Below are 15,820 nucleotides of genomic sequence, written 5' to 3' on the forward strand. Positions count from 1 at the left end.
GTATGTATTTCTTACAAAATGCTGCATTAAAGAAAATTCTGTAGTCAGCATTTTATCTTGTACAGCTTTTAGTCTCTACATTTCACGCATCCAGAGAAAGAACCTATCAAAGAGCATTTCAACAGCACATGAGGGAAAGAAGGGAAAGGAACTTCAAATGTGCTTTTATTACTGAGTATATGCATGAAGAGAAGCTGTTCAGTGTTTATTTCAACATGACAATACTAATAAGTTAGAATAAGTTTGTTATCTTCAGGTATTTCTGCATCAGTATCTGATATATACACATATATATGTCATATGTTCAAAATTATCATTTGGCCCACAGTATACTCAGTGTACTCTTCGCAAAATTAACTGTCTTTAGGTTTGCTTCAAAACCCATTCATTTCTTTGAAATATTCACCCACTTTTTCCATGAATTACTTTCTTCTTCTTGTAGCAATATTAGTTTCTCGTCTTTGAAGACAAAAAATGATTTCAACAAGATAATCTTCCTGCCTGTTATTTCCTACCACTTTTGTCTTCTTTATTCTGTGTACTGCAGGGATTCGGTAGACAGCCCAGTCTAGGATCAGCTGTTTTATTTCCAGTTCTATTAGCTCAAACTCAGCTCACACATCTGTTTCATTTCTAAAATCACTGCCCAGGAAAAGTGTTCCACCCAAACATAAACTTTACTATAAATAACTGAGAACCTAACAAATAACTATTTGGGGGAAATGGAAGTGTGTTTAAAAATCTGAATTCTTCCCAACTCTGGGCCTCAGTAATCTTTTTAGAGCTTTCCTGACAGCCGAGATCAGCTTCCCTCAGAAGTTGTCCCCAGAGTGAACAAACTGAAACTCTGCCGGAAATCCAGGTATTAACATCATATTACTTGCTAATTATAAAACACCGTTTCACATACTGACATTATGCACTGCCAACCCTTTTATCTAAAACACGTATTTGCTTTCCAATCAGAATTTGACAGCAGAGTGTATCTGACATAAGACAGTGAAATGATCTTTAATAAGACAGCAGTTCAAAGCATGTAGCTTTCATGCATAATAACTATGTTGCCTTAATTTGCTGCTCCAGAGAAATAATTCTATTTGTGGGAATTCATAAAGAAAAATGGAATTTTTAAAGAGCTTTACCAAAGATGAAACTGGCTTTTTAAGTCTCCCCAATATCTCCCTTAAAGTGATAATGCCATTCTGACACTGAAAGGACTTGGAAATTTTTTATGATCCTTCTTAAAAATATTGAAAAATATTTTACTACCTGTTATTTGTAACCTCTTTCCACGTATTTCTTAACTGGCACTAGGTCAAGAGAGAGGTCAAGAAGAAAAGTGCTTTAGCTAGTAATTGATAAAAATGACTGATATTTCAAGGGAATTAGTAGGTTAAGTAATTATGATGAAAACCTATTACTTCTCTGATACATTGAGTAATTCTTAAAGAATGTTAACATTAAACATAACATGTTTTATAATCTCTCTGTCATGATAACACAATAAAGATCTATAGAATATAACGAAACCTAATGACCTTTGTCAGACTGACCATGAGTTTCAACTATGCTAATATTACTAAAATTAAATTTACACATTTCTTTATGTTTCATTCTAATTTAATGAAAAGATTTTTGTTTTTTGATTCTTTATATGCTGTCAACTAAGGACACAACAATAGATGAAAATGGTCTGCTACATTTAATAAAGTATAAACCTAAATAGTTACTAAATGCAATTATGAATTATTACCATTTTCCTTAAATGCAGAAAGAAGTGTTTTGCTGGCCTACAGCAAGGTAGTCTGGTGTCCCTAGTATGCACAACCATGATTTCTTTTTAATAAATATAAAATACTATTTCCAAATTTTCATTGGTAATTATTTTGATTTTTCAGGAGTATATTTCTGTGACCATCAATATGACCCAAACCTAATCGGACTGACTGTAAAATCCAATCTTAACCTAAGACACAGGACAGATCTTTACAGAAGAAAGATTACAGAAGAAGCCTTACAGTCTGAAACTGGAGCAAGGCATAAACTATTATCATGTGCAATCAGAGATCACTGTCATTGTTGGAAGGCTGAAAAAAATCCAATTACTCAGCCTGATGGAAATATTGAGAATTGTTCTTCTACGATTAAAGGCTAAAGATGAATCTGAGTACACATTTGCGTGAAGCAGCATGCAATGGGTCCATCTTTTCTATTGGATCTAAAAGCTACCATTTTGGTCTTGGGACCTTACTTTGAACGTGCAAATATGCATTCGCATTTCCTTACTTTTTCTCCACAAAGAAATCACAAGACAAAGCACAAACCTGTACATCATAGGTCCCATTTAGTAAAGCAGGCCGTGAAGAGTTGATGTCCTGCAGCACACCAGAGAGCACAGAGCGGTTGACCTTCTGGAAGTCTTTGGAATGGCTGAACTGCACCATGTTATGAAGGGCCAGGATTTTGCTGTCCAACTCAGCATCCTGCCTGGTGCGGTTATGCAGTCCTAAGTGATACTTTCGGAAGTGCTTAATCAGATCTGTGGGGTCATTGCCATAGTAACCATATCCACAGATATTGCATTTAAAGTCCTGAAGCTCTGGAGACAGAGGTGCCAGGTCTGGGTTGTCATTCACCAGTAAGTCAGTTTTAGGTTTACTCAGCCTTACACCCCCATCTGAAGGCACTTGTGGGTTTTTTGAGGCCACGGAAACTGGGCTCAAACCTTGACAATTGGCTTGACCACTCTGCACTTGCCCTGTTTCCTCAGTAGCCTTTGGTGACGTCTTATGCTCTTCTTTTGTCTCCAATGACTCCCCTGATGGGGTGCAGGCCATATCTTGAGGGTCATCTGCCTCTGCTCTTTGAGGAGACTTCAAGGGCTCACAGACTCCCCCAGAAGCAGGAGATGAGAAAGCCAACATATTTCTCTCTGTTACCTCATCATGGGGAAAGGAGGCAAGGTTTCCTCCCTTACTGGGGCTTTCATAATTGAAGCCAGCCTTCTCACTCAGGACTGAGCTTTTCAAGTCCTTCTTGCTGCTTGAAGATGGATCTTGGCCATGCGAGCTATGATCCTCCTTATTATTCAGTTCTGCAACATCACTCTGATCTGTATTTTCTGACATCTGATCTGCAGAAAATTCTTTGTTCTTTCCAGATATCTTGCTTTCTGTACCTATTGGCTCCAGGGTCTGACCCTCGCCTTCACTAGCAACGTTTCTCAGAGGGGGATTCTTTTTCCGGACCATATCTGTGAACATATAGTGAAAACAAAGATGCACAGTTATTGGAAGATTACAGACAGGTAATGCAATCTAGAATGTTTTACTTAGTCTATTCAAGGTTTTCTAAGGTACAGGAAAAAAATAGCTCCTCTGGGTAAAAATATGCTTTAAAAATAGCAAAAAGATAAAGAGAGTTGGGCAAAGAAGCAAACAATTTTTAAGTGGAACTATTCGACACAAAGATTGGCTGATTTATTATTTTAAACTGTTTTATGAATATTAAAGGACTCATTATTACTACTGACTTTATCCTTACTATTATTCATTCTCCCCCATCATATTTTTTACCCAATTTCTTCAACTACAGGCAATAATAAGCACACAATTACATATTTATACATGTTTTATATATATGTGAAGATATGTTTATAGAACATTCACAAACATTTTAGCCTTCGCAAAACTCATACTGTATGTTTATGCCCATGAAAACATATGTACTTAAAAATATAATTAGCAAACTGGAATTTAATACTGTTATTCTGATCAACACCATTTCAAATGAAATAGCTTCATATAAAAAAGACACAAACAGCCATGTTACAAACAGAGTGAAAACTGCCCAGTTACTTCCAGGATAGAGGATAATGAACATTTCAGTCCTGAGCTACCAACAGTTCTAAAAACAACATGAGACTGTCCTGGAAGTTGGGAGGAGGGCCCGGCCTGCACCATGGTGGTCAAGTCAAGTTTCACTGGGACTCTGTCCAGCATGGTGAGAAAACAAGCTAAGCTCTAGGTTTCTAGGCTTCAGAACTGTATGGAAGTTGATGATGGTAGCTTGAACCATGTGTCACTCTCATTCTGAAGCTGAAAATGACAAGATCTCAGTATTTCCCTATAGTATTCTTCCCTGCTAATTCCACTGTGCTTCAGGACTCAGTGATGTCAGTGACTGAACTCAAAATTAGCCTGCAGGGACAAATTCTTGCATAGGAATCAAAAGAATCAGAAGTATAAGAATAAAGAGAAATGAGAAAGAAATAGTGTCCTATTAAAGACTGCATTCTCCAAGGCCAGTTGAGAACAGAGCTCTATGGCTTTTGTTCCTCAAGCTCTAAGTTGGAAAACCCAAGTGCTGCTGAACTTACCCCTCAAATATATCCTGAAAATCTACCTGTGACTTTCTAATAAAACAAGCTTTCTTTATTAACAGACTCTGCTCTGAGGACCAGTTTAACCTTGGTGTAACTTGCTCTGTTAAACTGGGAATACCCAAGTTAATAACACGGCTTAGCTGTTTTCATCTGTACCTCTTCACAAATGCTGTAGAACCACAGTGGCTTGGGAGACATGGGTGGACCTTTGAGTCTGAAAAGCTAGTCAGGCAAAATTTTGACAAGATGAATCACTGAATCAGGATAATGTCCTGGGTGAATAAGGAATCCTTTATGAGGTGAAATTTCACTTGAGTAAATAATATCAAAAATAGTGTAAAGTACTTTAAAAGTACACTGTTCTCTTTCTACGCCAATAATGTCATTCGACTCTCTTTAGAATCTCCTTCATGGAACAACAAAAACAAAAATAGAATAAAAGAGAAAAGTCAGAAAGTTAAAGTCATGCACAATGTCAACCTGCCTGCCCTCCTATGGGAAGATAGTTATCTTGTCACCCCCATGAGAGCATAAAAGTAAACAAACCAGGGAATCTTCTTTGTAGAAGGAAGCACCAGTTAACTATGTGTTTATAAATTTTGAGTATCAATATCTTTATTGATGACAACATTTTAGCACACCTCAATTCTTCTGTTGGATGTGGCTCTGGCAGCATGGGAACTTATAAAAACATGGAAGACTGCAGGGCAATTGTACTGGTTGCCAAGCAAGGGGAAAAAAATTAAAGGAACCTAAGAAATCAATTACCATTTAAATGATAAATTTAAATAAACATGCCATTTTTAAGCCAACTATGGTGACACAATACAGGAAACCCAGCAATTCAAGAGTCTAAGAAGAGGATCGCTTGGGCCCAGGACTTCTGGTCCAAACAGAAGAACTCAGTGAGTCCCCCACCTCAAAAGTACATGTCTACATACATTTATAAACACATGTAGGTGAACATTTTTTATATGGGTATCTTTGTGTGTGTATGTATTTATAGTCAAACTTGGCCTGCAGGAATAGATGCTCTTGCTCACAATGTAAAGCATCCCTACCAAGAAACAAGACAGATTTTTCTTGGATCAATGCTGGGAAAACTACATTATTTGTGTGTCAAATTTTCTGCTAATGTAACTAACATCTAGCAATGACTAACTGATATTATGTGAATGAAGTTACCCAGAAGTCCATAAAATCCTATACAGAAGGCATAATGTCTTAGGAAATGAAGAAGAACTCATAATTCCTTCCAATAAGTTTATCCTATCAAAATGTAAAGAAAATGGTTTATGCCCGTATATTAATGTCTAAGTGCCTTGGGAAAATGGTAACATTTTAAATAACAAGGGAACTAAAAAAAATACTTAAAAATGAATTGATCTAAGTGCATTCATATTGAAAAAAGAAATTAAACAACATTTCATTACAAAGAAAAGTTTTAGATCTTGCTGGTTTATTGTTATCATGAAGAAATGTGGTGGATTAAAGGTTAAAAATTACTCCGTCAACATCTTTAGTCCCTAATAAAAATGTAATTTAATTAAATTATCATCTTCCTAAATTTCAGTCCCTTCTACCCAGGAGGAGACCTTTAGAAAGCATATGACTCACTGACTCCTTACACTGAACAGAGTCCCTAATAATATACATCGCAAAGAATGTTGAACTTCTAAAACTTCAAAGAAGTATTAGAAAGGTCATTTGGGTTTTATATCGTGCTGTAGGGGGTAGGGGTATCTTCCTTTAAGTTACTGATTTTAAAAAAATATGGTTAATTTATTTGACTATACTTTGAAGTAGTTATAGAAAATTTTTTTGCTGGAATTATATCATCATAATTTTTCAGAGTGACATTATTATGTAAATATAAGCACATTTGTGATACTTCTAAGTGGAAGAAACTCCCCCAACAAGCCATAAGTTAGATAGCACAGGACTCTAGCCACCCTCCAGTTATTATCTCTAAGACAAATAACAGATTGCATGATGTTTTACTGTGTGCCAAGAACGTTTCCAGTGAACATTTCCCTTGAAAAAAATAGATCACATACTTGTAAAATCATACCCAGCATTGACTTCATAAGGCATGTGGGTGTCTTTAGAGTGCTTTCTACAAGTATTAATTCTATTAGTCAACTAGCAGGAAGCTAATTGTCTTAGAAGATGCTCAGAGGTCACAGAAGACATTTTGAAAGCTGATCTGTACATCTGTAAAACAAAACAAAAAATATTTCCTTCCTAGTTAATGTGCACGTTTTGATGTATCACACCTAAAATATATTAATATGCCAGCACCATGGGCTGTTGAAAAATATCAGATAAAAGCCTAGGAGAACCTGGGGCAGAATCATTTCTTCACTGGATTTTAAATAAGCATCTGGTGGAGGAACATCATATAAAATATTATAGTCCAAGAACCATTTTTCACAATACACTGATGTGTTGGTAAAATTGCTTATGACTGTCGTACTTACCAAAACTGGGTGGGTATGGGAATCTTAATTTGTACACCTCAACAGTGGCTTTTCTAGTGAAATTTTAAGGCATTTACAATACACAATCAGATACGTGAGCTTTGCTCATCATCTCTGACCCTTCTACTTTAGCATGTATCTTTCTATTCTATAACAATATAACACAAAATATCAAAAAATAATAATAATAATTGCTATGCCTGGTAAAGTAGATCCACTACAAAACAATAGTTTTTAGACAATGAAGTTTAAAGTGAACTGAACAGAGGGGCTACAAAATGTTCAGGTATGTCTTCAAGGTAATTGTCAGATGGATAATTAATATTTGATAATAAAATCATTCACATTCCCACCATTTTCCATGTGTACAAACACAAATGACCCTTAATTAGACTGACTAATGTGACTGCCAAGATACTTAAGATGTTATGATTAACTTCTTCAGATTATTCTAAGATATATGATATTCCGTCTCCAAAAATCACAAATTCTACTTTTAAGTAACTGTATTTCATCCTAAATTAAATCAACAAATTAAAAGCATTCTTAGAGTTTATAGCTATTTCAAAAATTGTAGGATAATGCGTTGTGTTACAATATTACTTAGAATTATACAGTAGAAATAATCAGTATTACAGCTTAAGACACAATTCTTTAACTCACACTAATTAAAATAGTTAAATATGTTTTTTAGAAAAGGAATCTTTTGTACAAGTCTGAATCATATTCTCAAGATGAGCCGTTTACAGAAAGAGGAATCTGAGTTTTCTATTATGTAAAGTAGTGTGATATGATTCACCACAAATATTTTAGTTCTAGTTCATATATCTATACACACATTTGAATGCATATAAAATATATACACATATGCTTAAGAAATAGTTACTCCAAATAGCTATAGAATCAATAATCAAATTATCAGACCAGAAAAATCAATGCTCAAGAAATTTAGAAAAAATCTTAGCTCACGTATCTACCTAATGCAGGGGCAACTGGGATTTGTTTCCATTATATGACAAACTCATTGAAAGTAAGAGCTACAAAGTCTGTGTGTTTTGTATTACCTTGGACTCAAACAAAGAAAAAGATAAAGACACAAAAAGGAAGGCAGGCATGGATATCACATGTCCAGTTTCTGTATCTGATTCATAACATGTATAGAATCAAGGTAAATCCCTCCTCTTTTCTGAGTCTCTTTTCTTATCTGTACAGTGAGATAATTAAAATAAAATAATTTTGTTTCCCTTGCTTTTTTCACTATAACAGTTCTGGTTAATAGCACTTTAGTTTTATTTAAAAAAATCCTTTTTCCATTTTGTTTGAAATGTGATAAAATATTAAACCAACAACTAAAGGTGACTTACATACCACTGATACCACCTTGCACTCATTTACTTATTTACTTATTTCCCTCATTTCCTATACTCAGTAAAAACATGCTCACTATCAGCTATGCCCCAAACACAAGAAGCCTGATAGCTGACTTAGTGTGTACTTTATCATTAACTTTAATGAGAAAAACTATGTTTTCAAAATAAAGAGCATGACAATAAGGAAGCCTCTTTTGAAGAGAATTAAAGCTGTTGAGTATCTTTCCAAATGTCATTTCACATATTTATGTGTACACACATATACATTCTCAACAAGGCTGTAAAAAATAGGGTAGATGACTGCATAATCTGACCTCAACCTCAAATCCTATTGTGTTATGAATTTTATTATAACTAGAAGTTATTATTTTAATAATATGTAATACCAGATGACATGTTCTTTTTCTTTTTCCAGATAATAAAACTTTCAAGTGCTTGAAATCAAAGTCAAACATACACACAGAAAGTCATCCTGGTTTATCCTTAATAACTAGAAGTTTTCTACCATGCTTGCTTGCATCACTGTTCTCAAAGGACAGTTATTAATTACACATTTGATGTAGCTTTTATGAAAAAAATTTAAAAGGGAAAAAAAGAATAAAATGCTCCTTTTGATCAGAAGTCCCCGCACAAAGAATCTAAAGAATTAAGCAACTGATAGCAAAATAAAAGGAAGGTCAAGTCTTGGGCCTATAGCAAACTAGATAGCTTCCATATGAACATGGGAAGTTCTCGCTTTAAAGAACAGATGTGTCTGCTCATTGGTTTGGGGAAAAAAAAAAAAAACACTTGAATCCTGTCTACTCCATATATACAGATCAAAATCAGATTGCTTAAGTGAACTATAAAATGCAAGAGACATTGTTTATCCAATTCACAAACCCAAGAGTTACTGAAGGAGTTTAAACGTTTTCTATTGCTCCAGATTCCAGAGCCATACTTCAATGGTAGATTGCTTTTTTTGTAAACTGCTTCCAAATTCATAAACCCAATGTCAGATCCTGTTCTTTGCTATCCATTTCTATTTAATTTGTTCTGAATCAACTCTTCCTGAATCTTTAAAGGTATTTTTTTGGACATCTTAAATCCTGTTGAGATTTAAATGTCATCACCTGCAAGCATCTCTCATCGAATAAATCTCTTATTGATTCACCTTAAATTAATCCAAAATGATCGCTTCTATTAACATATGCTTCAGAACACAAAGCCCATTACTAGTCATCTGGACACTAGAACTCACCCAAACTTTTCTGAGATAAAATGCACGCTACTTAGGTATCCTGTTTCAAAGTTTTGATATAAGGCTTTTGTTCATCGTGCTACGTTTGCTATATTTTTAATATATCACTGCAAAGGAATTAGTCTAGGTAAAAGGAAATCATAAATTCAAGTTAGTAATAATGTTATATTTTCTAAATTGAATCTTTATACTAGAAAAATTTTTCATTAACTTTTATTTTAGAAGAAAATCATGAAACGAACCTTTTTCTTTTTAGGACTTTCTGCTACAAATCTTTTTGAGTCTAGAACATGACTGAAAAAGGAAAATGAAAGCATACATCATTTCACTAAATCAAGAAATTAAAGTAGAGCAAATGTGAATTCTGGAGCATCAAAATGAAAGAGGAATTGATTTTTTTTTACTTCATAACAAATGAGAGGCAAATCCATTAATACAACTGATGTGAAGACCACAATTTCTTTAAACAAATTTAAAACTTTACCATTTTCCCTTCTACCCAACATATGCAGTTTTTCCTTTTCCTCTCAAATGAAACAAAAATATCTACCATAAAAAAACCCTTAATTTAAGCAAGCTAATCTGACTGGCCCTCAGGCAAATTTGTCTGGCGCACTAATTTGCATGTAACCAGCCCTAACTTCATCCTTTACTTCTTGGTTAACCTTAAAATATAACAACTAGTCCTTGTGCAAAGAGCCAAATATAGCACTGAAGTTCAAACAGAATAGCTCATTACATAGTATGAAGGCATCTACTCATCAAGATGGTAATGAAGTGAGCCAACATTATACTGTATGAAAATTAGATTTTCACTGATAACAAAAATAGCCAGAGATGGACTTGTATCAATGTCTTTTACTTTCTTCCTAGAATTTGCTGACAAATATCTTTATATGTTAAAGGTAGTTTAATTTTTATATATTATTCTTACTTTGATTCCCAATCTGTCATTAAATCAAAAATTAAATCTCAAACATTAACTCAATCCACCAATATAACTAGCTAACAGCTATTTCCCCTAAAAAGTCTGTTCTAATCAGTGCTAATTCACTTGGTAAACACACAGAAATACACAGTTTACACACTGCACAATGTACTGACTTAAATAGATACACATTAAGAAGATAAAGCACTTCACTAAGAATGTTCCCTTTTCAAGGCAATGTAAAGCCAAATGTATAGGCAAGAATTCTTGCTGCTATTTGTTTTCTCTGTTGTTTTAGTTTTAAAAATTGTCAAACTGAATATAAAATTTGATGGCACAATAACAATGTTTCTCTGTGTGTACATATGTATACATACATAGACTAGAGACAGAGAAACAAAGATCTAATTCTTTCTCCAAAATGAAGAGAAGTGAGCTTGTTCCATCATATGCAACAGCTCTTCCTCATGAAAATGGGAAGTAACTCAGGAACCACTGAGATTATCCTTACCGTACAATAGGAAGTAGTTTAAAAGGCCTGCACCCATCTAAGAACCAATGATCTACAGACAGAGCCACATAAGGATCCAACAGTTCAGGTGCAACCATTATGAAGATTTGTTAATGTTCACAAAACAACAGAATTAGAAATAAATCCAGAATATATACACAGATATATATTTTTCCAATATACATACATATGTATACGTATATATACAAAATATTTTTCAGTATACAATTAGAAAAGTTTACTTGGCTGAAAAACAGCAGTAATACAAGTCTTTCATGCAGTGAAATAAACACACATGAATGATATAATTTTGGTTTTGAAACCACCCTATTTAGTGTCACTGTTTAACTGAACATAATCCATTCATGAGAACTCATAAATGAACTAAATAGAGGTGGTTAAAAACTGTGGGTTTGCTGCTGAGTAGAAGGAAGTAAATCAATAAGGGATTTCTCGTGAAGGAGTACATCTTTCCTAGGTCTCCTGCTCTCTTTCTGCTTCTTGTCTGGCACAAGATGAGGAGCTTTGCTCCTCCATGCACTCTCCACTATAAGGTTGCCTTGCAATACACCTGAGACAATAAGCCCAAATGACCATGGACTAAAACTCAGAATCCATGAGCAAAAACAAATCGTTTCTCCTTTAAGTTTTTTCCAGTTATTTTGTCACAGCAATGCAAAGCTCAAACATCTACCTAGCACCACTTTACTTTTAATGGAAACAACTACAGAGAAAGGGAGGGAGGAGACATTTTTCTCTTTTGTTAAGCAAAGTGAAATCTGGTAATAAAAATTATCTTTTTAAAACATCTATAGGAAAACAACTTAAGATAATAGGTAGAGAAAACCACAGTTCTCTTTCTTCTAGGATGATAAAGTTCTATGTATAGATTTTAAAAGTATACATGACATCCATACATCATTTGGTAATAGGCTTAGAAAACTATGTAAACCTTTGTGAAAAGCCAGTCTAATGTTCTGCCTATGGTCACCCAATTCAGTTAAGCTCTGCTCAAGATTTTAATATGGTAACTGTTCAAACAGACATGATGGGAAATCCAAGAACTTTCTTTACACCTGTCCATGATGCTGAATTCTAAAAGAGTTGAAAGATAAATACTAGATCAAATTAAGCCTAGTGGAAACTGTATATTCTCTATCCATCACAGAGATCCACAATGTATCTTAGCAATTATAGCTCTAAGAAGACTTAGGATTGGAGAAGATGGATTTTGTTCAATTTGGACTGAAATTTCACAATCTCAATTGGCTTTACATCACAGAATGCCACTTACCCAACAAAGCTAAGGTTTCAGTAACATTCAAGGAAAATCATAACCAAGTCATAAGAGCTTGTATAATATACCTTCATTCACTTAGCAGAAAAACTAATGTTTTCAAGAAATTTTTTATCAATTTGAAGGGACTTTTGTCGTTGACTTCTAATATAGCAATCAATATTAAAGGAAAGTAGGAATGCATTATCATGAAAGATTTAGAATCAACATCTTAAAAGAATGTGAAATAACAGAGAATTGTACAAAGTACACTGGATTGAAATTAGATCACAGATGTGCAAATCATACATTCCGGGGTGCTTTTGTTTTTGTTGTTGTTGTTTCAATCTCACAGAGATCGTCCTGCCTCTGCCTTCCAAAGGCTGAGATGAATGGCATATGCCAACATGCCTAACCATAAAAATCATATATTCTTAATTATACACAGTGCATAAGCTTAGTTTTTTCTCTGAGCTAAATACTCATAAAAATATTATGGCATAAAGAGGCCCTTACTTTTCTGTACTTATAATTTCTAAAGTAATTCCAAGACAGTGATCAATTCAAAAGCTTTTGTACTATATTTGTCTCATTCTTTTTAAAATTGTCAAATGTGTTATTATAAATTTAAATACTGTTATTATTGTTTGTGTGTATGATGTATCTATGTGTATATGTGCGTTTGCACACATAAGCCATGGTATATGTAGAGGTCAAAGGACTACTTTTAAGTGTCAGTTCTCTCCTTCCAACTGGGCCCTGAGCATCAAGCCAGGTTGTCAGGTTTGTGCTCAAGGGCTTCTTCCTGCTGAGCTGTCTCATCGCCTGTCTCGTTCCCTCATAATAATTTAAATTTTATCCAACTACAATTAAGCCAGAAACCAAATATGACAAGGCATTTAGTAAAATTTGGGATATGAAAAGATGTTAGATAAAGGCCCAAGATTATATTAAGGGATCTCCAGTTTCTACAGTTGTTTTCTATAGTTTCAAATGCTCACCTCACAGGTACTTGAAAGAGTATACATAGTCCCCATATACCTCCTTGGTTGTTAATCTTGCTTCCCCAAACTCTATACAGTCTCTTTTTCCAGCTAGCTAGTACTACTAATAAAAATTAGGATAGCAATGCTTGTGAGCATTGTGGGTAACCGGGTATCTAGTCCCAACCTCAAGCTGCGATTGCTTGCTCTTTCAGCATGGTTTAATATTAATCTGGTTTCTGAATGATGATGAAAAACAAATTATGTGTTCATGGGTGGATTTTCTAGTCTATGCTTGTGTAGTCTGAACAAATCCCATGGCATTGTGGGCTTTGCTGTTTTGTTTCACTGAAATTGTATTCTCTAAGAATTCAAAAGAGAGAAGGGGAAGAGGAGGGAGAGAGGAGAATGGAGCCAGAGAGGGAAAAGGGGGACGGAGGGAAGGGGGAGAGAGAGGAGCGAGAGAAAGAACACAAAAGCCCTATGAAGATGCTGAGTTAATTAAAACACAATGGAAACTTCAAAATCATTTTCAACACAAAGATAGAGACAGAGTTAAAGACTGAGAGCCAAATTTGAAATCATGAGCACATAGCTCCTATGTCACCTATTCACATATAAAAAAGAACCGTGACTTGTTGCACATGATTCAAGGGTCACAATTAGGGCATAAATTTGCTCACTTGTGAAATATTTCATATTTAATTAATCTCCCAATTCATGTGCCATATAAACTTTAAGTATCTATCTTAACACACACACACACACACACACACACACACACATACACGCCTTTTGAAGACTTTCACCACTTGTAGCCCAATTAGTCAATTTTTTCCCATGAATCTTCATTTGGACACCTGTCATTAGCAAAGGAAGGGTAAAAATATATATATAATTCTATATTCAGGTGTTTCACAGAGTAATTCATCAAAATCTGACTGAAGAAATCAAAATTACATTATCTCGTTGGAGTTCATTTTGGTCAAAGGTCTTGAGTAAAGTAGTATTAGATCCATTTTACATATGAAGCAATCACATTAAAACCCTTACTTAGGCATAGGCCTGGCACATTGTACAGCTGGTTCTAACATGACCTAAAGCTGTGCTACAGCACTACTTTCAGATTACATTTTTCATATTGTCTCCCGTGTTTTCACTTTTCTTGAAGAACACTTGCATAATAGATTTATACATATAATGCCAATATCACTTACAAGAGAACACAGTCTACAGGACCAAAGACAGTTATCAAACCTGGCCTTGGAGACACATGCCTTTAATTCCAGCACTTGGGAGACAGAGGCAAATGGAACTCTGTGAGATCAAGGCCAGCCTCGTCTACATAGAGAATTCCTGGACAGCTAGGGCTTCAGAAAGACCCTGTCTCAAAAATAAGATTGCCATCAAACATACTTGTTTGGTTCCTAAGCTCAGCGAAGTGAATGCATAGTCTCCCTGACCTTCAAAAGGATCTCTTGGTTATCCTAGCCTTTGGACGTACATCGACTCAGCACTAACATGTCTAGACTATAAAAGTTTGTAAAATAGATTGACTTCTACCAATACCCGCTATAATATTCTCAAGGAATGGTCTTCTCCACTGTCATGTGGCACTTCATCCACATGGCCTTCTGTAGCACTTGCCTCAGGATGCAATGATGATATGTCTTGATTGTAGGCTCTCGCACTATGGATGGATAGACATCAGCACACTTAAAAGTTTCTGCATGTTACCTAACTCTTCAAGGATGGCTGGAGTCTCTTGACATCAAGTGGACCCTGGAGAAAGACCTAAGATAATTCTGAAGCTTTCTCATAACACATTCAAATCAAGCCTTGCAAATGTGAAAAAAGGAGTTTGGATCTCCAGCACCCACATAAAGCTAACAGGTGTGGTGACAGCCCACATATAATTCCAGCACTCAGGAGGTAGAGAAAGGGGATCTCTACGCAAGGTGGCTAATCAAATTGGTGATCTCTGGGTTCAGTGAGAGGCCCTGACTCAACAAATGAAGTGAACAGTAATTGAGGAAGACATCCAAAGTCAACCTCTGGTCTCCACATTCGTGTGTGTATATGCATGCACCTGTGCCCCAACACACACATGCCCACAAAGATACAAACAATCATACACATGTACACATACACACAAATGCACTAAATTAATTTAATTAAATAAAAACGGTGACTCACAATTATATTGATTTAATACAGAAATCATAAATATATGTTGCTTTTTTAAATTTTTAAAAAATATTTTATTTATTATTTTTATTTTATGTGTATATGTGTATTGCCTGCATGTAGATAAGTGCATGTGTTTTGTGCAATGCCCACGGAGGTTAGAAAAGACTGTCAGATTCCCCTGGAACTGGAGTTATGGACAGCTGTTAGCTGCCATGTGGGTGCTGGGATTTGAACACGGGTCTTCTGCAAGAACAGTCAGTGTTCTTAACTGCTGAGCCATCTACCCAGCCCCAAATTTATGTAGTTTTACACATCAAAAATAGTGGGAACTGATTACACAGAGAAAGACTCATGTAAAAAATTGGCTTGTTTTCTGTCTGATGATAATTCAAAAGCAATGACAATCACAAAAATTAGTCTAGTTTATATATCTTGATGATTATACCCTAAGCATGAAT

The 15,820-nt window shown here is 35.0% G+C and overlaps 1 protein-coding gene across 8 annotated transcripts in view; it reads right to left on the reverse strand.

The window, feature by feature from the left end:
- The window catches only part of Trps1 (transcriptional repressor GATA binding 1), a 248,156-nt gene that overhangs the window by 200,654 nt on the left and 31,682 nt on the right, over window positions 1–15,820 (reverse strand). For 4 of the 8 annotated variants that reach the window (XM_029565853.1, XM_029565855.1, XM_029565856.1 and 1 more), the window contains 2 exons: window positions 6,442–6,598; window positions 2,325–3,253 (listed from right to left, as the gene is read on the reverse strand). In XM_029565853.1, coding sequence (XP_029421713.1) covers window positions 2,325–3,253; window positions 6,442–6,478 — 966 coding nt within the window. In that variant the 5' untranslated portion in view covers window positions 6,479–6,598. The remainder of the gene's footprint in view (window positions 1–2,324; window positions 3,254–6,441; window positions 6,599–15,820) is intronic. The other 4 variants (XM_008837958.3, XM_017799352.2, XM_029565857.1 and 1 more) reach the window with 1 other exon arrangement.

Source organism: Nannospalax galili, unplaced genomic scaffold (assembly GCF_000622305.1).
Source record: "Nannospalax galili isolate Female #2095 unplaced genomic scaffold, S.galili_v1.0 scaffold17, whole genome shotgun sequence".
NCBI classification, from domain to species: Eukaryota; Metazoa; Chordata; class Mammalia; order Rodentia; family Spalacidae; genus Nannospalax; species Nannospalax galili.